The sequence below is a fragment of the Vipera berus genome, assembly GCF_964194415.1.
Source record: "Vipera berus genome assembly, chromosome: 12".
Classification (NCBI taxonomy): domain Eukaryota; kingdom Metazoa; phylum Chordata; class Lepidosauria; order Squamata; family Viperidae; genus Vipera; species Vipera berus.
The window spans coordinates 12,950,323-12,972,544 of NC_138215.1; the positions used below are offsets into that span (position 1 = coordinate 12,950,323).

A 22,222-nucleotide genomic window follows, 5' to 3' on the forward strand; every position below is an offset into this window, starting at 1 on the left:
GGAGCCTGAGAGCGAGTGGGGAAAAAAATAATAATATCTCCAGCCGCTCTTCTGATTGGTTGGTTGGTCTTCTCCCCACCCACCCCACCCTCTCTCTCTTCTTCCTCTCAGGGTAAAGCGCTCCTCTTTCGCGGCAGAGCCGTGGGAACGGGGCGGGCAGTGACCCGGAAGTGAACCCTCGACTCGACGGGGAGGAGGGAAAGGTAGCCAGGGGGAAAGACGAGGACGAAAGGAAGGCCCGGCCTTGCTCCGACCCGCCGGGCTCGCTCCTTCCCGCTTCCGTCTGGGACGCTCCTGCGGCCGCCTGGAAAGCGAAGGACCCGCTCTCCATCCTTCGCGGGAGGAGGAGGAGGAAGAGGAGGAGGCGCCGCCTGACTGTCCCGGCCTGGTTTTCTCTCGAGGCCGCCGCCGCCGCCTCGCTCCGTCCCTGGGAGGCCCCTTTCCTCCAGGCCGCCTTGGACGTGAAGAAGGCCTCTCAGGCTGGCCTAGGGGGCGGGGGGCGGTCATATTGGCAAGGGGGGGGGGCTTCAGTTCGTAGGGCTGCCTGGGTGTGTGTGGGGGGGGATAGTAAAGCTGGGAGGGGGCTCCAGCCCGAGGCAGGTGGGCGTCCCAAGAGTCAGAAGCCCTCGGGGATTAAAGGGAGCGGAGGACGAGGAAGTGAGTATTGGAGGTAGAGGCTTGGGGGTCTTTTGAGAGGGGCTTCATTGGTTGGGGAAGGGGATAAAACTCTTGAATAGGGGCTGCCAGGATTTCATATTTTTAACAAAACGTAGCCCCTTATAAGAGATTAGAGTGGCTCTCTGCGTGAGCCAGGAGGGAGCTGGGCCATCTTCCATGTTGGTTTACTGGGAGTCTTATGTAGAGATCATGCCAGGTTTAGGTATCTGGGGTAGGTGACAGTTCGGAAGAGAAGGCTTCACGGTGGATTTTAAAAAAAAAGAGAGAGAGAGAGTCTGAATGTCCAGCTGCTAGAAATCGCGCACGGCAGCCGTTCTAGTTGGGTCTTTTTGGGAGACTTTTCAAGAGGAAAAATTGAGGATGGAATTCGTTCCTTGGCGTCCATTCGGGTGTTCCTAGAAGCCATGGACCTCTTGGGTGTGAGTTTTTAGAATAATTCTGAGCCTTGATGAAACAGGTCGCCTCCGATCTGGGGCACTTGAAGTGAAAACGTTTCCTCCGGGATCGTCTCTGAATCCTTTTTTCCGTCTCTTCGTGGTGTGGTTTCCCATCAAGCATCTCTGATGCCAGAACAAGGCCCCAGAATGAACGGTTTCTCTCTAGGCGAGCTATGCTGGCTCTTCTGCTGCCCACCTTGCCCCAGTCGCATAGCGGCCAAACTGGCGTTTTTACCCCCGGAACCCACTTACACTGTGATGCAACTAGAACAGCAAGAAAGCGCTGCTACGGTGGGGACGCCAACCAGCAGTTGTAGCCTACATTTGACTGAACGGGCTGACTGGCAGTATTCCCAACGAGAACTGGATGCTGTTGAAGTCTTCTTTTCGCGCACAGCCAGGGATAACCGGCTGGGATGCATGTTTGTTCGCTGTGCTCCTTCTAGCCGGTATACCCTGCTTTTCTCTCACGGCAACGCTGTCGACCTGGGCCAAATGTGCAGCTTCTATATTGGCCTCGGCTCCCGCATCAACTGCAATGTCTTCTCTTATGATTACTCGGGTTATGGAGTCAGCACTGGTAAACCATCGGAAAAAAACCTTTATGCAGACATTGATGCAGCTTGGCAGGCCTTAAGAACAAGGTAAATGCAAGATGAGCAAAAATGCCTGAGGAAATGGTGGCAGGTGGTAGTTTTAATCACCTCTTTGAGATGCTATCTTGTTTGTAGCATAATGAGTACAAAGTTGTCTTGATACAGCTGGGTGGACTGCTGTATTCTTCCTGCTGCTTGTTTGCAATGCTGACTTTGTTGCAATCCCAGATAAGAGACCTTTGTGTTTCTTAAACAGAAACCTTAGTCCTGCCAGTTCTGCAAACCAATCTTTCTTAAGCAGCTGATTCTTTGATGTGAAATTACAGTCTCTCTTGAGTGTCTTTTGATTAAACTGAAAATGGGAGGTTGCTAGCAGGGATGCCTAAGCCTTAATTGTCAGGTAACAGAAAAGATAGCAATAGTGATGTTTTGTAATTCAACACTCGCTGTGAGATTTGATTTTTTGCATTCTTAGACAACACAACAATATAATGGTAACAAGTCAAAATAAAGCTATGGTTGCATTGTGCTAACTAGGTAGTATCAAACCTATTATGTTAGGATGCTTAACCTAGGTAGGTAAGGGCAGTCACATAAAAATCCTTCACTCACCAAGCTAGATTTTAATAGGCTCAAAAGTTCTTTTTCACAACCAGTAATAATCAGGAAATTTTATAGGGTAGCGTTGTTGGCTTTTAGGGCTTTGGCTTTGTGAAAGATCACGTTACCTGAGAATTCTGGAAATGGAAGTCTGGAAATTGAGGCAGCATACTTTAATCTTTGGCAGGTTGTTGCTGGTATAAAGAAGATACATAGCAAACATGCTTTGGGTTTAGCAATTTTAATTAGAGTATATCAGTTTAGTGTCTCGCTTGAAATTAATATTGAATATCTGCAGTCTTGAATACAAAAGTTAGGAGATTGTTCAGGTTCATACTGGCCAATAAGATCAATCAACTTTGAGGTTGAAGTCTTTTATATTTTCTTCCAGCTTCTCAATCTATTACTCCTGCTCTCAATGAAGAGGGAATGAAAATTATATTCAGGTTACCTGAATATAAATGAGAAATAGAAGGCATTACAGGTAGTCCTCAACTTACAACCACAGTTAGGACTGGAATTTCTGTTGCTAAGCAAGACTGGTTAAATGAGTCTCCCCCAGTTTTATGACCTTTTTTTGCCACGGCCGTTAAGTAAATCTGACTTCCTCCATTGACTTTGCTTGACTAAAGCCGGGTGGGCAGGTTGCATATGCTAATCACATGACCTCTGGCACATTGCAAGAACCATAAACATGGTTTCCAAGCATCCAAATTTTACAGGATGCTGCGTCAGCTATAAGCATGAAGATCTGCTATAAGTCATTCTTTTCAGTTCTATTATAACTTTCTCTAAACAAATGGTTGTAAGTTGAGGACCACCTGTGTTGAGTACTTATGCCCATAGGATACAGCCTATGCTCTAAGAATAGTAATCTCACAGTTTGGAGTATATAGGTGAGATCTAGATCTAGTTAGTATTGTTGCCATTCATGCAGTCAGCTGGAGTTGAGCTCAACTCAAAGATGTTTTGTTTTTACTGTCTCCTATTTTGAAATGAATTACAATAAAAGAGTCGGAAGGGATCTTGGAGGTCTTCTAGTCCAATCCCTGCTCAAACAGGAAATCCTATACTATTTCAGACAAATGTTGAAATCAGACACCAAAACTCAATCACATCATAAGGAAGTTGAGGTGTGATTTTTCCCCCAACCCCTCCTTCATACAGATTCCTTTATCCTGATGAGAAAGCGAGTTCCTTTCGTTTTACGTTTCTGTATGTTTGTAATTTCTGTAACCTAAGTAAGAGGAAGTATCTAAATCTGCTTGGAACATGTTGACTCCAACTGTGATCAATTCACACATATTTAGCTCTTAATGTTTTATTCTTTGTGCAGTATTGGATAAGTTTACTTTTTCCACATCAGAAAGGTACGCACTGTGAGCTCACCATAGAATAATTAATCACAGGTTATTAATCGTAGTCCTATTTAATAAAAGTACTGAGTATATTCAGTCAGAGAACTGAGATATAATTTATTTTTATTTATTTAATTTAATTTGTATACCGCCCTTCTCCCGAAGGACTCAGGGCTGTGAACAGGGCAATAAATACCAAAATACAAAAATTAAAAACAGATTAAACCATAGTGCCCATATACAATAAATAAATTACTTAAAAACAAGAATTAAAACCCAAACCCATCATACCAGGCCGGCTTGTTCAAACAAATAGGTTTTTAGATCACGTCGGAAGGAGCGAAGGTCGGGAGCCATCCAGAGCTCAACCGGTAAATGAGGTGGCATAATTTTTGCTGAGCAGAGCTTTCTGTTTTAATTGCTAAGTAATATTCAGTACTGATAACAGAGAAAAAGTAATTGTTCAAAGGTCTGATCAGGCTTGGAGCTGAGAAGGATTAATTTCTTTCTTCCTCAATAGACTTTCTAAAAAAGCAAAATAGAGAATCAGAGCAATGCTGCAAGAGAGGGTTTGTTTTATGCCTACCCTGCACTCAACCATTGCTTTATTTCCCAATTGGACTTAGATCAGGGGTGTCAAACTGGCGGCCCACAGACTGGATCCATCAACTCCGCAAAGGCAAAAAAGTTGCAATACATCATGATATGTCACGTGACACGATCGAGTTTCACACCCGTGATTTAGATGATATGTGGAGCTGTGATATAACACAACTGTCTTGAAATAAATAATTCCTAGTGTGATTAAGTCAGTGGTCTTTAAACTTTCTTATGGTCAAGCTTTTATTTAATGGGTTAGATTTGTGTCCAGCCTTTTGTAGAGTAATTCAAGTCAAGATGCTAGTTTCCAGATTCGCTGTGTGAGGCAAAAAGTACATTGAGTCAGCCATACTTTTAAAACTTTGTTTTGCTAATGTGATCCCTTTTAATTTTTTTTTTTTGCTTTTAAGTGAAAATATTAATTCTTTAGTATGTGTCATATGATAGATTCTGGGTTTCAAAAAACATCTGTAACTTAAGCATAATTTTCCTACAAGTCAGTAACCAACTTTCTGATATAAACCTGTGGGTTAAAGGATGTCTGGCTTTTATACCTCCAGCTGCATCAAGGTTATTTTGGCAGGTTTTATTCAATAATCCACAATCTGAAAGGCGTTTTAAGCTGTTCACTATGTTTTATAAACCATGCCAGTTTATAAAAGTGGTTGTGGTTTTGCACACACACTAATCCATAACGGGGGAAAAAACTTTTATACAATGCAAGAATCTACTCTATGAATTATTCAGCAACACTGGCTTAAAAATCCTTATTGCTTGTTATGTGTATATTCATTGCATAAGCACCACAGTCATCACATGTTAGGTCTACACCCCACTATGGTCTAGGAAGCTTACATGGGTGTCTCCATTTTATCTCCGAAAAAGAGCCTTTGAGGTAGATATCACGGAGAGAATAACTTATCCAAAGTCACTAAGTGAATTTGCCTAGATGAAGATGGGTTTGGGTCCCACTCCAAAACAGCACTATTTGTTATATAGTTGTTGTTTTTTAAAAAAAGTGATTTCCTGGAGCCATTTTTACTCAACTTCCTGTTAATATAGATGCCTGTAAAGTATTCAGATTGAAGGGGGGAAAAAGCTTGTATCCTGTTCCAGAAAACCTGGGGAGAACTTCCTCTGATGAGTATCTATTGCAGAATTGTTTCCCAGAGTTTGAGTTTGAACAGATATTGTATATGGCTCCAATTAAAAAACAAAGCAAAAAACCGTAAAGAAATGTAGCTTTCTTCTGAATTATTAATAGTTTGGTCAGTGAAGGGAATCCTTAAGTGGCTAGCAAATGCTTCCTACCTGTGATTAACAGCCTTTTAGATTTCTAATACTCCCTTTGCTTCTCGAAGGACATCTTCAATTAAATGCAACTAGTTAAATTTACACACAGTACAAACGTTAGTCTTCCTAAACAAACCAGAGTGGTAAAAACGCACTGTGCAAGCGTTTATAGTTGTAACTCGAAAAGCCAGGCTTTTATGTTTAATCTTACACGTTGCAAAATTTTACGCTATGCTTTGCAAAGAATTTTCTTACGCTGAAGAAATCCAGCAGTACCAGGCACCAAATGTTAGCAGTTGGTATAAGATGATGTAGCAGTTGCATTTAGCCCTGTCCACCCTTTTCTATCGAAAAATAACTTGGGAATTCAGAGAGGAAGAGGCAACTAGCTTTGAGTAACAGTTTGCACAAAGTACTACATTGGGAAAGCAAGGGTAGTACTTGTTCTCATACTGATGGTTCCAGATTAGGGGTGGGGTGGAGGAAGATAACGGCGTGTCTGCAGAAGGGCAGATAGCAAGTTCCAGAGAGTTTTTGGAACTTTTCTGGAATTAAAAAAGACGGTTTGTTGTGAAAATCCTAGTTTGTCTGCCATTCAGAAAAGGGGTGGTGGTGGTAACGGGAACAGGAATGTGATTTGGCTTTGGTACAGTTTGGTGCGTGAAAAACTTTTTTAAGGATTTCATATTCTCACAGTATTTCTGTAAGTTAGAAAATAACGTCCCAATATTGTAGGAGAAGGATCTTCTTTTGAAGGAATAATAGCTTGTAAGGCAGGGGTCTTCAAACGTGGCCCTTTTATGACTTCTGGACTTCAACTCCCAGAATTCCTCAGCCAGGCACTCGTGCCTGGCTGAGGAATTCTGGGAGTTGAAGTCCAGAAGTCATAAAAGGGCCACGTTGGAAGACCTCTATTGTAAGGAAACATCAACCCAGTGCTGTCGCTGCTGTTGAAGCACCATTCTGGTACCTTCTCTAGCTTAAGAGCTATATTTTCTATCTTTGCAACTACCCCCATTCCCCCCCCCCAGAAAAACACAAAAGGCTGATTATTAGAGAATTGTTAGAGTTGGGTGCTGGTTTATCTGATCCTGAACTAGAAAAGAGGGAAAAAAAAGAAATCTTTTCCTGGCATTTTTTGTGTATCAGAAAGGTACATAAGTAGTTCTATCATAACAAATTGGCACCCATAAGCAGTGTGGCTACTTATTTACAGCTTATAAATAAAATTTGTTGCAAATCTGACTCTCCTCTTCTTTCACACCTTTTTTTTTAAAAGCAACGCCATTGTGTTCTTAAACTCACGCTGTGTTTAAATTGGTTTGGGAAAAGCTGGACCTGTCATTTCTGGTGTACTTTGGGTTCGTCTTTGTGGACACTTGTGTTTTTATTTCAGAATGCAAGTACACTGTCAGCCAGTCCCAAAACATAGTAAACTTTTACCTTTTCAACCCTGTATCTTTCCACTGTGCCCATCTTTTCTGCTCCCGTCCTGCAAACATGCATTTGACATCCTGTAGTTTTAGGGATTTTTCTTTTTATATATATATATATATATATATATATATATATATATATATATATATATATATATATATATATATATATATATATATATATATATATATATATATATATATATATATATATATATATATATATATATATATATATATATATATATATATATATATATTATTTATTTTATTTTATTTTATTTTTTTATTGAAAAGTTTTACAATACATTTTTAAAAAAAGACAAAAACCCCTCCCAACCCCCTCCCCTCTCCCCAAACCTCCCCAACTCCTCCCTCCCCCTCCCCCTCCCCCCTCCCCGACTTCCCAGAGCTAAATACAGGGTATAAAAATACAAACAATCATAATCTACCTTATGCAAACAACAATAAAATATTAAGTTCTATCGCACTTTAACTCTTATTAAAATAACTACAAGTAATTTATATATCACATCAATACTTATTCAAATGCTAGGTGAAACTTTTTAGTCGCATATTTATTCTGGATGTAATCAATCCATCTTTTCCACTCCACAATATATCTCTGTTGCGACTGGTCTTTCAAGTACGCTGAGATCTTTGCCATTTCCGCCAGATTGGAGACTTTTAAAGTCCATTCTTCTATATTCGGCAGTTCTTCCTTCTTCCAATATTGCGCTACTAAAAGTCTCGCTGCCTAGTTTTAGGGATTTTTCGAAGAGATTTATTTTATTTATTTATTTATTTTAATTCCATTTATATCCCGCCCTTCTCCGAAGACTCAGGGCGGCTTACAAGCTTAGCAGTAGCCTTCATTCTATGTATATGCCTGCTTATTAGGGCTTTCACACACACACCCCCCAAGCGGCATTATTACAAAGTCAGCTTAATTGCCCCCAACAATCTGGGTCCTCATTTTACCTACCTCGGAAGGATGGAAGGCTGAGTCAACCTTGAGCCTGGTGGGACTCGAACCTGCACTAATTGCAGGCAGCTGGTGTTACTCAAGGAGGCATTAGCCCACTGCTCCACCAAGGCTCTTATGAACTGTACAGGAGAAGCTTGTTCATAAATTTTATTCTGAATGTTCCATAAAGTCACATAGATTTTTTTTTGTTTTCTTAGAGACATTTCCCCCCTCCCTTTTACCTTCAAAGAAAATATTTTTAAGAGTGAGTCCACAACTCTTCTTTAAAATGTATTGGGCTCTCTAAAGCTGGACTACTAGGGACTTGATAAGAGCCTAAAACTTACACCGTAGGACAAATACGTTTGAGTAATGCTTTAAATATATCTGTGTCTTCATCATTATCTATGCATACGCCAAAATCAATCCTGCCATAATCCTATACGCTTTACGATGAATGCAGTGCTGTCTTCATACCAACCATTTAAAATAAGCAGGTTTTCCAACTTTACAAGCATGGAAACTGAGGCAGAAATAAATTATCATTTAGATCCACATAATGTCTTTGTAAAGAACTCAAATAATTTATAATAATTAATTGCCAGCCTCTTTCATTCACATTTTCTGGCTTCCCTTCTTTGCCCCATCTCTCTCTGAACATTATCTTCCTGAATGAGGACCTTGGCATTGGCTATCTGATCTCTTGATGTCTAGCTGAAACATAAAGTATTTATTTAGAAAATTTATTAAACGCTAGGAATGTGGCAAGACGTGAAACATATTTCTCTGACAGAGAAGTATAGTGGTGGTTACTATCCAGATTTATAGAATTAAGGCCAAAATGATAACTTGGTTGATAAATTTTGCTTTTTGACTTTCCTCATATATTTTCTATTATCATACCCCAAGTGTAATTCATGTGTTACCTATAGGCCCATGGTGGCGAACCTATGGCATGGGTGCCACAGGTGGCACTCAGAGCCCTCTCTCTGGGCACGCGTGCCATCGACCCAGTCCTAGGCCTTCAGCTGGGTTTTATAAAACCTTTTCGCTTTAGGCCTCCGCCACCGTGTGCAAAAAAAAAAGGTTCAATCAATCAATCAATTTCAACTTCTCGCAGGAAAAAAAAAGTTCTCGCAAAGTTGGAATTGATTGCTTGAACTTTTTAGTCCCACCCAGTCTGCCATTACCACTGCAGCCATGCCCACCCAATAGGCCATGCCCACAAAATTGGCCACACCCACCCAATGGGCCACACCCACCCAGCACCTGATGATACGTAAGTGGGTTTTGGGTTGCACTTTGGGCACTTGGTCTCTGAAAGGTTCGCCATCACTGCTATAGGCTATAAAGCCATATCAATAATATATTCCCAGATATATTGTACAAAACCATCCCAGGGATTTGACAAGTGTGCTAGTGTATATCTTCTATCTGCCAAAAAAAGTCTTTTTTCTAAAAAATCTTGTATCTAAAAAATTGTGTGTTTTTTTTAAAAAGAATGAATCTCTTTTTAAAAAATGCAGTGCATATCTGATCTCCTTTGCTTTCTCCTTGCAGGTATGGTGTCAGTCCTGAAAACATCATTCTGTATGGACAGAGTATTGGAACTGTTCCCACGGTAGATCTGGCATCTCGGTACGAGTGTGCAGCTGTAATCCTTCATTCACCTTTGATGTCTGGATTGAGGGTAGCTTTCCCTGACACCAGAAAAACCTATTGCTTTGATGCTTTTCCAAGGTATGTGCAGAATTGCATCTGTGGGAAGCATCATTCATTAATAATAATTAAATTCCATATGTAGCCTTAAAGAAAAAGCCTGTAAGTACGTTATAAATTGTGAAAACGGTAATCATAATCTGAGGGGGTGGGTGGGTGGGTCTCTATTCTCCTACAGAATAGCAATACAGCGGAGCTGAGCATCATTAGAGGGAAAATAGCTAAATGCCATGGTCTTTGAAGTAATTCTGATCTTTGGGGTGATTGCCCAGAGCTTAGAGCAGAGTGCGATATAGACCACTTGGTTGTGAAATGCGTCTGCTTGCTGCAAAAATGTGTAAAGCCGCTTAGCAAGTAAGCACCAACTGGTTGTGCATTGTTCCTTTCTGGTGAGAAGTGTTTAAAAGTGGGCACGTTCGAAAACGCCATTTTAAACATTTTCATAGAACGGGTAGTACAAATGTTGGGCAAGCTGGAAAAATCAAAATTATAATTATGTAGAAAATAGAACTTCGCAGACAGACCCGGGTGCCATCCAGCATGCTCAGCTCACTCTCTTTTGGATTCTCAGGACTATTCTTTTCAGCAAGAAAGAAGATTAGAGATACGTTGGTGTCCAGTAGCTGTTTCTCATTGGAGAAACCCATCTGACTGCCATAAGAAAGCCTCTTTCTGCCTACCTCCCACCTTATCTGCTAGTTCTTGCCGCTTTATTCCCCCATGCTAACCAGACATTTCCGATGCCCCTTTTTACAATTAAGCAAAATATCTTCTCCTGAAACATGCCAGACAGATCTCATTGTATTACATGGACAGTTTTGTTCATTCCTTGAAGGCAGCTTCTAGGGCAGGGCTCTTCAAACTTGGCCCTTTTATGACTTGTGGACTTCAACTCCCAGAATTCTGGCTGAGGAATTCTGGGAGTTGAAGTCCACAAGTCATAAAAGGGCCAAATTTGAAGACCCCTGTTCTAGGGGAATGTTCTTTATCAAGACACTATCAGTTATGGAGGACCCCAAGTGCAAACATTTACATAACATTTTCCAGTTCCTTTTTTTAAAAAAAATTGAGTCTACATATATTTTTTGATGTCTTTTCATCTAAGCATGGAAAGCGGGGGCGTGTCCTCAGGCAGAAGAGAATTCTGGGCATTGACACCAGTGACTGTAACAAGTGTAGCCAAGGGAGAAGAAGGATGCTGAGAGAAATAGTTCAATAGTGGGAGATGCACAAATATCAAAAAAGGTTCTCAAGCGCCAGAGAACCAGTTGGCCTGCGCTGTCATCTTAATTCAGCAGTCCCCAACCTTTCCAGCTTGGCAGCCCATCCCAGCACCACAAAGGGGTGTGTGTGTGAGTGGCAGGTGTGCGCACACACAGCTCCATTTGCGCAAGTGTTGCACGTGCTCACTCCCGCGGCCGAGTTTTGAACAAGCCGCGGCCCAGGGTTTGGGGGATCCCTGATCTAGTTGTTTGAGAATGATGCTTTGATACATGTCCAGTGCTTTTCTGAGCCATCTATTGCAGGGGTCCTCCAATCTCCGGTCCGTGGACCAGCACCGGGCCGCAGCATGCCAGAAGCCGGTCTGCGCAAACAAGCAAAGCAGGTTGCAGGCAGGACATGAAACCACACCCCCTGCTGTCCGCAGAAAAACCTCTCTCCACGGAACCGGTCCCTGGTGCTCAAAAAGTTGGGGACCTCTGATCTATTGTACTGAACCCTCTCCATAGAACGGATGGCTTCTTCTTTTTTTTCTTTTTTTTTAGTAATTTAGGCCGGGTTGTTGATGGCCTTCTCCTTTAGCATCCTTAAGATTCCTGAAGATAGTTTGAAGAAACCAAAGAGCATTGCTGAATGTGGCATCCTCTTTAATAACCTGTTGACTTTGTGCTTATTTCCTCAGCATTGACAAGATTTCAAAAGTCACCTCTCCCGTGTTGGTGATTCACGGCACCGAAGATGAAGTCATAGATTTTTCCCACGGTTTGGCCATGTATGAGCGGTGCCCTCGGGCTGTGGAACCCCTTTGGGTGGAAGGGGCTGGGCACAACGACATAGAGCTTTATGCACAGTACCTTGAACGACTAAAACAGTTCATATCTCATGAACTTCCTAATTCCTGAAGACACCTACAGTACTTGATTTTTTTTTCTTGATTTTTTTCCTTTTCTTTTCTTTTCTTTTTTTTTTACCTCATTTAACTGTGAATAGAAGAATTTACCTGTTTTTGCACATGCATTAACTGGATTAACTGTCATAGCTTTATACTATGAAGAAAAGCCCTTTTGATAGGGCAGGATCCAATCAAGTCTTGACTGTCTCCTTTTTTATATATATCAGGAAGCTATTCTCATGGTCACTACTGTAGCCCACAATATTTTGTACGTTCCTTACACTAGAAAAGCTGGAGATGTAGAAGGACAATGGATGAACGTGAGGACACTATTTGTGCAGTATAATATTTCCCCCATTTTCCTACCCTGCCTTTCAGGTAGTTCGTCTTAAATATCTATATGTATAGGGCTTTTCTTTTTTTTTCTTTTTTTTTCTCTCTGTCTCTTTTTAAAATCTTCCCATGATCTGGAATGCAAAGGATCTGGACCACGGCTTCAGTCTTAGAGCATTTTCCATTTCTAAACTCTGCTATTGTAACTGGAAAGGAATTTTGTGGTGATTTTTCGTTGTGTTTCACAGGGGAGCGTTTTTGGTGACTTTTCCTTCCTGTCTACAATAATGAATGAAAATTTCTGGAGAATGTCCTCAGTTGGTACACTGCGGCAATTCTCAAGCAACATTTCAATCGTCTTTTTTTTTTTGCAAATTTACAAAATGAAATACTTGGAAAGTTATAATAACCAAATGGATAAACCTTTGAATTCTTCTTTTTTTAAAAAAAAAACAACTGGAAGAAATGTACGAATTCACTAACCCCCTTCCTAAGATAATGTTCTCAATCTTGAGTAAGATCCGGCTTTGGCAGTTTACTTGCGTGACCTGCATTCCTTCTAAAGATTTTTTAAAAAATATTGTATATAAGTGGGTTTACTTCAATGCATAACTCCTGGCAATTTATAAAATTTAGGACTAGTTTAACAAATTCTGGTTTGTATATGAATTATGTTTTGTTATAAGTTTTTATCCCTGTCTTGCTTTGCTATTAAAGGTTTTATAAGATTTCCAGGACAACTAACAAATTGCACATTTTGTTTTTGATGAATTTGTGTAACTCTCATTGAAACTGATCCTTTTTTTCTTTGTTTGTTTGTTGGTTGGTTGGTTTAGGGGAAATTTATCATTTTGACACTGGAATTGCACAGAATATGCAAAACACTTTTAAAATCATTACACTAAAAGGCCTAAAGTTTTGTCCCCAAGTTGAACGGCCTTAAATGTACTGTAAGCCTTTGATTGTTGTACAAACAGATTACAATTGATTATGGTTTGTGTATTTGTTGCCGGAACGCAACAACAGTGGTTGTAATGGAATAAAGGATGCATGGAATAGAGATTGCCAATTACTGTATTGCTTTTTCCTAATCACTGCACTGTAACTGAGAATATATAACCAAATATTTCTGTTGGTATCTACCAAAGGATAACAGAAGGAAGAGAGAATCTTTCATTTGAGGTATTTTGTTGCAGTATGGAAGCACGGTGGTTTAATGATGTTGCTGTTGGAATCGAAGTGTGGAATTTAAATCACTAATTCCCATTTTAGAAGGAGCATCGCTTTGGGATTATTTTGTGTACTGCCATGTGTAGGCCAGTCTGGGCTTAGTTGTGTTTGATTTTACAAAGAGCTTCTTTCCAGCTTACTGGCATTCAAGTATATATTTTGGTTCTTTAGGGACTAAAAATTCAGCCAAGTGTTTCCTGTGTGGGTCTAGGTATTAACCCGTATATTGTGGCTTGGGGCCACAGTGTAGACCAGTGTAGTATTTGATCATTGTTCTCAACCCCTGGAATTATGTCTCCAGTGACAGTTTCCTAGCATTCTGAGACACAGCAATCATAAAAATTGTGCTGTACGCCCCAAAAACAGATTTATAACATTCCTCTTACGGGGAAGAAGCAGCCAAGGAGAATTCCCAGCCTGTGCTACATCATGACCTTTTACTCTCAGGTTTGGTCTATAGTGCAGCCCCCCCCCCTTGCCCCCTCTCACCTTCTCAAAAATGTTAATTGTAGTTTCTGGCTACCAAATGTTTGCCTATCCTGCCTAGGCTGGTTGCTGGTGGTGGTGGGGGGGGGGGTTAATCACGTAGAGCAGACCCTTCCCCAGAGCACACAATGGCAGAAGATCGCCAGGGGCCTGGCAAAGCTTCCTTTCAATCCTGACTTTGGCATTGTGAATTCCTTGCTGGGGGACACATAGGCCTCCTTAGATGCCTGCTGCAAAACCTATTTGGCCATTTCTATTCCAAGGGCTATTATTTATGATGAGAGCCTGAGACAGGCATCTTCTCTGCTGCCAGTAAGTAAACTCTGAATGTGACAAAGAACTTCAGTGTTGCAGGACTGCCTCAGATAAACGCCTGCTTCAAAGCATGTAAAGCAGCTGCATAAGGGAGATATTGGCGTGTTTTACAGGCAGCTACAAAGTTAAAAAAATAATAACTCGGGTCTGGCTGCAGCACAAATGCAGTTCCCCCCCTACACCAGTGTTGAGAAACAGAAGGTTAATTTCACAGCACATGAAAGCCAGAATAAATAATAAATAAATATTTTGTAAAGCACGACAAGCATTTCTTCTTAATGCGTGGGAAACAGGAGTGTCCAATGTGCAAGGCTAAAATAGGATTGGCTGCTTTGTGGCTCCTTATCTCACGCAAACCTACATGGTGTGTTTGTGGTTCAGTAAGTTGTGTGAAGATGTAGTTTAGTAAACCCTGGTTTAACAAACTGGGGAAACCCAAGTCTTTCTATCCATTTTTTATTATTATATATTCAGTTGCTGGAAGGCGCTAGGTATTTTCTCAAAGTTGTGTATCAGCTCTTCAAATGCTGGCAGCTGATAAGCTTCATGCCTCACACCAAGAGACTCTTGTTCAGTCAATTCTTGCATCGGTGGATCCTGCGATGTAAACTTAACTTATCCAGACTCCTATTGAGTTCATAATCAATAGACACAGGATTACCACAGCCGTTCTATCAGTTCTCCTAAAGAAAGATTGTTTTATTAAGTACATTCACACTTGGCTCAGAGATCCCTATGTTATTCGTGCTATATAGCAACAGTGAGGATGAAGGATTACCCAACCCCATGAGTAAATTTAGAAAGCTCACGAGGTGTGTTGCTGGTTTGGAGGAATACTATTTATCACGGGTCTCTGGCTTCTTTGGGAACTCTGCAAGGATTAAGGAGCTGGATGAGTCCCAAAGCTGCTCTTAGGCTATTTGAAGAACCAACAAGATGGGAAGCGAGTGCTTCATTTCACCCCCAAGGTGCTTTTACAAGAGCCAACTAGACTTTCGTGTTTTTCTTTGAAGACGTTTTTGCTTCTCGTTCCAAGACGCTTCCAGGAAAGTCCAGTTGCCTTTTGGAAAAAGCACCGTTGGGACAACCGTGAGACTCTCCGTAGACATTGGTTCATTTCATCCCTTTTGGAAACGCGTGAAGAAGAAACATCAAACGATCTGCCGCCGGTCCATCCGACGATCAGTAAAGATGGGTGGGAACGGCTGAAGAGGCCGTCGGCTTATTGAACAGTTCTTTCTGCTGCGGGCTTGATCCAAAACGTTACCGGGAAAACGGCTCTTCCCGGGAAAAGGGCGCTCTGATCCTCAAGTTACAAGGCGAGATACCGGCGCGTAGTTCGAGGTGGAAGGGAGGAAACCTGGAGGAAGGGTGGAGAGTTTCGAAGCACCAGCGAAAGCTCAGGCGCGTTTTCCCGATTTTATTTTATTTTATTTTATTTTGGGGGGGGGAGGCTGGGGTTGATTGGCCTTCAGCTGTCAGAGACGCAGCGATGAGAGGTGGTCCTGGGGAAGCCTGGGGGCAAAGTCCTCTGTGGGGGCTTCAGATTCAGCGCGGAGCTTTCTCCTGACTTCTGCTCAGGTGGCGCGGGGATGTTGCCCTGCGCGCTTCTCCAAACCTGCGAAGTGGCTCTGCTCGAAATCCCTCGCCAGACCGCCGGACATTGCAGATCTTGCTTGGCAGGAGGGTCTCTTGGTCCCGAGACGTGTGCTTCCCTCCCGCCCCTTTCCCCCCTCCCGGTTCTCTGCGCCAGGGTCGGACAGCCCCCCTGCAAGTCCGGATGGACGCTGGGGAGTCGCCCGGTTGGGGCGCGGGACGGACTCTGGAGGAGCTCTGCGCTTGGTTGCAACCTGAGTTGGCTGCTTATCACCCGAGGAATCACACACCCCGAGAGGGGGAAGCCTTCAGCCATCTGGCTGGGAGGAAACGGACTGGGCAAGAAGACTTGCCTCCGATTAATAAAGAGAAGGCGGCGGCCGGAGGGCGCGCGTCCTTTTGGAGATCTACGATGAATGTGAAGAAGGGCTGCAGGATTTGGGTGTGGCTAGTCTAAAGAAAAGAAGAAATGAGGGTGACATGATAGCAGCACTCCAGTATTTGAGGGCCTGCCAGAAAGAAGAGGGGGGCAAATTATTCTCCAAAGCACCAGAGGGAAGGACGAGAAACAATGGTTGGAAACTGACCAAAGAGAGAAGCAACTTGGAATTAAGGAGCAACTTCCACACAGTGAGGACAATTAACCAGTGGAACAGTGGAAATTGTCGGTGCTCCATCACTGGAAATTTTTAAGAAGAGACTAGACATTTACTTGTCTGAGACGGTATAGGTTCTCCTGCTTGAGCGCGGGGTTGGACTAGAAGACCTCCAAGGTCCCTTCCAGCTCCTTTTTTATTCCGTTCCATTACATTCCACTGTCTGGACTACTGCTCTCCATTGCGCGCTCGCGTTCCTCTCCTTGAACCGACCCGACTGATGACTTAATCCCTTCCCAGGATCCCGAAAAGTGGGCGCAGGAAGAGGGTATTATTCCTCTCCGGAGTAGCTCAGGAGTCATGTAAATATTTAACCGGAAATGAGGAGAGGGCGCCGTCCCTGGGTTCCTCCTGGAGGAATCCGAAGCGCCCCAGAGTTGCGAGAATCATTCTTCGACGTCCCTTTCCCAAGATACGCCTGACCACGAAGTCAAGGGGGGACATTATCAGCAAATGTAACCGATGCGGAGACACTTTCCGTTTGATGCTGGCCTTCTCTTTCTCTCTCCATCTCTCGGATATGGAGCGATTTTCCTAATAGTTCATGCAGGCTGCATGTTTTTATAGCTTGAGTTCCTTTTCAAGCCATCCCATAACAGTTTGATTTCAAGTTTAGAGTGTAGTGTTTTGTAAGCCACAATTTACAGTCTAGCATAATTCACACATTCAGCCAATTAGGGGCCTAGAGAACAAACTATGTTAAAGCAAAGCACACATGGGCAAGAGTTGCAAAAAAGGTCTTACCTTTCCCTCATCCCAAGGCTTTATGATAAACCTGTGTGATCCATCCTTTGGTGCCTTAGGTCAGAGATCCCCAACCTTTTGGGTACCAGGGACCGGTTATGTGGAGAGAGGTTTTTCCATGGACCGGAGGGTGTGTGGTTTGTGTGCTGCCTGCATCCCCCAAATGAGGCTTTCCTTGTTTGTGCGGACTGGTTGTTGGCATGCCGCGGCCTGGTACTGGTCCATGGACCCAGGGGTTGGGCGCGGGGGGAGTTGGAGACCCTTGCCTTAGGTACTGTGGTTTGCACAAAACACATTTTGAACCACTTGCCAAATGCTTTGGCTAGTTTGTGGTCCACCTTGTGATGCCAACTTGTAACTTAAAAATTGAATGAGCCTAGGCACTCAGGCTCATTTGCTCAGTTCAGGGAGCTGCATGTTTCATGTATTTTATTTATTTACTTATTTGCTGCCCGTCTCCCCAAAAGCGACTCTGTGGTGCAAACTTCAGCAGAGTTGGGCACTGCATGGTTTGTTTTTGTTTGTTTTCCTCTGAAAGATCCAAACAGGTGATCCGGTTGCTTGCCTGCAGCAGAGGAGGATCTCCTTCGCTTTTTAATAACCGTTTATTACATTTATACGTGGCCAGACTCAATGACCTGGGCCGTTTAAAAACTGTTAACGTTTTTAAAAAAACAAGGAACGCTGAAAGCTTCTTCCCCAGCGGTCTTAGTGATGTTCTGGTGGAAGGAATTGTCTTGGTGATGTTGAAGATGTGAAGATGTTCGGAAACGCAAAGCTTTTGAACCTCTTTCCTTCTTTTTAAGAAGCAGCAGTCAGAACTGCTTGGCAAGCTGAAGCCATCAGCTGGCCTCCTTTGCAAGAGGGATCCGAGATGGGTGGGCACCCAAGAGCGCTTCCTCACCCGAAAAGCCCATGTCGGCTGGCCATGGGAAAGTCTTCCTGCCTACTTCCCATCTGCTAATCTTTGCCAGGTTCCTCTTCCTCCTCTTTCTTCCTGCTCACCAGCCGGATGCTAACCTAAGATATTCAAGCAATCGTTTAGGATGTCAACTTTTTATGATCAAGCAAAACGTTTTTCCCAGAAATGACCCGTGTAGATCTCATATTGTGCTTTTTTTTTTTTTTTGCCTGACAATGGTTGTTTGAATCAGTGGGAGCGGCTGGGAAAACACACCTGTTGCTATGGAAAACTTGATGCAGGAGACTTTTTTTTTCCTTGATCCACCGCCCAAGCTTTGATGCCCTTTGCATCTACCTTGATAAGGACTGTCCTGAGTAGTTTATCCAGTGCACCAGCCCCAGTAGGTCCCTATTCTGGTGGTGGTGGTGGGGGGTGGGGGGAATGTAGAGCTTCCCTGAACCAGCTGACCTAGGTCCTCTCTTTCCATGAACAGAAACTCAGGAGCTGGTTCACTCTTTCCACATCAGACAAAATGAAACTCCTGGAGCAGTTCGCCTTTTAATTGTTTTTTCCCCCCCAAAAGAGGATCTGGGAAAAAGTGGACGTGGGGTGGGATTGTCCCTTATCTGAAGTCTGTGAACCAGATGGCCTGAACCGGCAGGCTAGATCAGACCTGTGGTTTCCACTCTGTGACTGGTGGAGGGGGGGTGGTGGAATGTCAACAGGTGTGTTATGGCGTGGTGGGGTGGAGGAGGGAATTTTGCTAAACTCTTCTTTGCTCGATCAAATGGTCCAAAAATCTCATATTTGGTGGAAGCTTTTGGGGAAAGCCCATTTGCTTCGTGGAAAAAGACGCAGCAGAGATGAAGCAGGCGGATGGCCGGCAAAGAATGTTTAGGGTTAACCAAAAAGGGGAAGGCAGGTTACATGGTGTTTGCAAAACTGACCATGGAATTATTTAAATATTATTTGCAACATTTGGAGGGTAGAATGAAATTTAGGAGGTGTCCTAGCCCTTTCTGATACACCTTGTCTATGAACCTAAAATGGTTTCGGATTCTGTTTAATCTGTTTTTTAGATGAAACCGAGATCCTGGAATATTAAGATTCAAATAGATTTCTGTGGGATCTGGTTACAAAGAGTTGCTTGAAAAGATTCTCCTAGAAATCTCTACCTCTCCTAACTATCTGGATCTCTTGAGAGGCAATAAATTCCTGAATCAAGGGGAGCAAAGTTATTTTTCAGAAGCCTAAACTTGAGAGTGAATTTTGAGAAGCGTACAGGGACTAATACTCTGAAATTCCACCTCCCTCTATCTCTCTAAAGAGAGAACGATTTTGAAACCAGTCCAGTCCTATCTGTAATACAATCAACATGAAATCTGTGATCATCTGGATCATTAGCTGCTGAAGTTTATGAAAACCTCTCCTTTACCTTATACGTGACCTATCAGATATTGAAGGTTGAAATCAATCAATTCGCAAGGCTATCACAGAGCCTTCCAGAGCACTGAACGAAGAAAAAAAAAGATTGCCTGTCATTTTTCTATGGCAATTGGAGTTTACTGCATCTGTTTAAAATAGCTGGGGATAATGGGAGGTAGAGTCCTGCAGGGTGAAAAGAGGCAACTTATTGAGTCAAGAGGGAAAATGGACTATGTGTTCCCTTGCCTCATGCAATGAATAAAGCACATATTTACAATTGCAAACCCACTATTAAGTAATTTCAGTTCAAGAATTAATACTTCTACTAAAGTTTCTTTTGATTTTTCTGATATTCAGTTTTGTTTGCACTGGGAAGATACTAACATAAATAATTAACTTAAATTATTTCTAGGGAGGAGAGAAAAATTTACAATCATTATCTTTCCAAGCCTACTCATTGATATTTATTATAGTCCCTGTGTGCAAGTTGGGTGGCCATATAGATTATCTTCTATCCTTGTTACAACAGATATTATTAAAGATTAAAAACAACCCTCTACTAAATGCACATCACGTTGGGTTTGGCCTAAAATTTGTTTTAATGACTTTTTGTTCTTTTGAGCAGAGAAGCAGGGAAAACCCCTTCGCTGGGTGTCATAGGAAATGTTTGTGGAACACTATCACTTGCTTGTCACATTCTGACATACCAAAAATTTACGGCAGATGAAATATGTGCATTGTGACTATCACCTGGTGTTTCCCAACACAATCCATGTCCCTGGGAAATTGATAGGAAGGATAGTTAAAGGGCCCCCTGTTGATCAAAATGGAAATTACAAGCTCCTCGTTTGGTGAAAATGTTTTTCCAACTTTCAAATTGTGGCTTCTTGTTGTGGCGTAACACTTGCCCGTGTCTCATCCACCAGATTTTATGAGGGTCGGAAATAGTTCTGACCTTCATTAGAAATGTTTCCTCTCTTTTCTATCACTCTTAATCTTTCCCCAGATAAAAAGCTTGCAATGACTCTAGAATTAGTCATGCTTCACTAAGGATGTTGAGATGAGTAAGATATTTTGACCCTGAAAGTACTATGGGGAAAGACACCACCTCTGATGGAGGCAAACTTATTATTTATCACGTGTTTATTGAATTTTACGTGCCACTTTTTATATAGATCCATTATCTTGAGTCCCCACATTTTTAACTCTAACCAAAAACCCTTTTAAGATATGCTGAACTGGACTAAAGTCACCCCTTTAGCTCTCTGTACTAACTCAATTTCTGGTGTTTTTTGTTTTGTTTTTTTAATAATCCACTCCCAGAATCCTTAGCGGCACCAGGAAAGCTGACCTGGAAAAGTGGATCACTTTGAAAGCCCTGTGCTTGGCTAGAAAAACCAGATGAGCTTGGAAAAAGATAGTCCAAGCCAAGGAGGTCCAGATATCTATGGAAATTCTCAATCACCCAGGTCATGGCTGTCCCAAAAGTACATTTCCAAAAGACAACTGGACATACTTGGGTTTTTTTCCCCCCTTGAAAATGTTTTGCTTCTCATCCAAGAAGTTTGGTCAGTTCTGAAAAAAAACAAAAAAAAAAAAAGTCTACTTGCCCTTTGGAAAAATACCTTTGGGATGCTTTGGGGATCAAGAGGTCCAGAGTATCTGTTCACAATTGTGGATCAAGGGATTATTTCCAAACTAAATCCCTGCGTCCAGATCAGGTATACACCCAATGTTCCATATGGTCAACAAAGGTTTTGAATCGATCGGGACTCGCCCATCCAATTATCAAGTTAGAGTGTGATTCAGGCCTCCCGACAACAATATTATCTGGCTCAGATGAAATTGGGGAAAAATAAGTTGTGAGACATCACGTTTTCCAAGTCCCCAGATGATCTCACCCAACCAACAGCTGGAGGTGATGGAGAAAAGGACAAACAAATACGCCCGCAAACAGAACTCCGAAATTCCACGGGAGTCAAATAGATGACCTTCCATTAATGTCCCAATAAAGTCATTGCAAATTCACTATGCGCATTATTTTGTTATCCTTATGACTACCTTGTAAGGTATGTCAGTCTTTTTTGTCTACATATTGTGATTGATTGAGAAACAAGAATAAGAATGGCTCCACACCTCAGTGGCTAGATACGCATCACGGCACAACAAGATGCTTCTCTGTTTCTGCAAAACCAGCCACTGGGATTTGTAAACCATAGCAATAGCAATAGTACTTATATACCGCTTCACAGTGCTTCACAGCCCTTTCTAAGCGGTTTACAGAGACAGCGTATTGCCCCTCAACAATCTGGGTCCTCATTTTACCAACCTCGGAAGGAGGGAAGGCTGAGTCAACCTTGAGCCAGTCAGGATTGAACTGCTGGCAGTGAGCTAAATTAGCATGCAATACTGCATTCTAACCACTGCGTCACCATGGCTCCTATAAACCGTGGTCTATAGCTTAGTGCAATGTGTGAGCCTAGCCATTCTGGCTTAAAACAACCTAGGATTTAGGGAACTGTGTAAACTGGCCAGTGCCTTCATGGCTGAGATCAGGTTCAGACTTGAAATTCTGCTATATTCAGTAATAGAGGACATCTATTTAGAATCCTCTTAAAGAGCATTGCCCGATTGGGCACACTTTAGTACAGGGGTGTCAAACTCAATTTCATTGAGGGCCGCATCAGCATTGCGGTTGCCCTCGGGGGGCTGGGTGGGTATGGCCAGGGTAGGCGT

At 42.4% G+C, this 22,222-nt stretch overlaps 1 protein-coding gene across 2 annotated transcripts; it reads left to right on the forward strand.

Moving 5' to 3' along the window:
* The first annotated feature begins 642 nt into the window (after positions 1-642).
* On the forward strand, positions 643-21,497 carry ABHD17C (abhydrolase domain containing 17C, depalmitoylase). 2 transcript variants are annotated; one of them, XM_081337281.1, is made up of 3 exons: positions 643-1,759; positions 9,526-9,705; positions 20,810-21,497. In XM_081337281.1, the coding sequence occupies exons 1-3, from the start codon at positions 1,242-1,244 to the stop codon at positions 20,889-20,891; spliced, it is 780 nt and encodes a 259-aa protein (XP_081193407.1). In that variant the 5' UTR covers positions 643-1,241; the 3' UTR covers positions 20,892-21,497. The 2 variants fall into 2 exon arrangements, with proteins under 2 accessions (XP_081193407.1, XP_081193406.1); XM_081337280.1 differs by lacking the exon at positions 20,810-21,497 and adding an exon at positions 11,588-13,192 and having other exon boundaries at positions 650-1,759.
* The last annotated feature ends 725 nt before the right edge of the window (positions 21,498-22,222 follow it).

What these genes read in the sequence shown, in the direction of transcription:
- ABHD17C (XM_081337280.1), top strand. Translation starts at nt 1,242, where the DNA reads ATGCCAGAACAAGGCCCCAGAATGAACGGTTTCTCTCTAGGCGAGCTA. An exon ending in TGGCAGGCCTTAAGAACAAG is followed by an intron (nt 1,760 to 9,525) that starts GTAAATGCAAGA and finishes TTCTCCTTGCAG; the next exon opens with GTATGGTGTCAGTCCTGAAA. An exon ending in TGCTTTGATGCTTTTCCAAG is followed by an intron (nt 9,706 to 11,587) that starts GTATGTGCAGAA and finishes TTATTTCCTCAG; the next exon opens with CATTGACAAGATTTCAAAAG.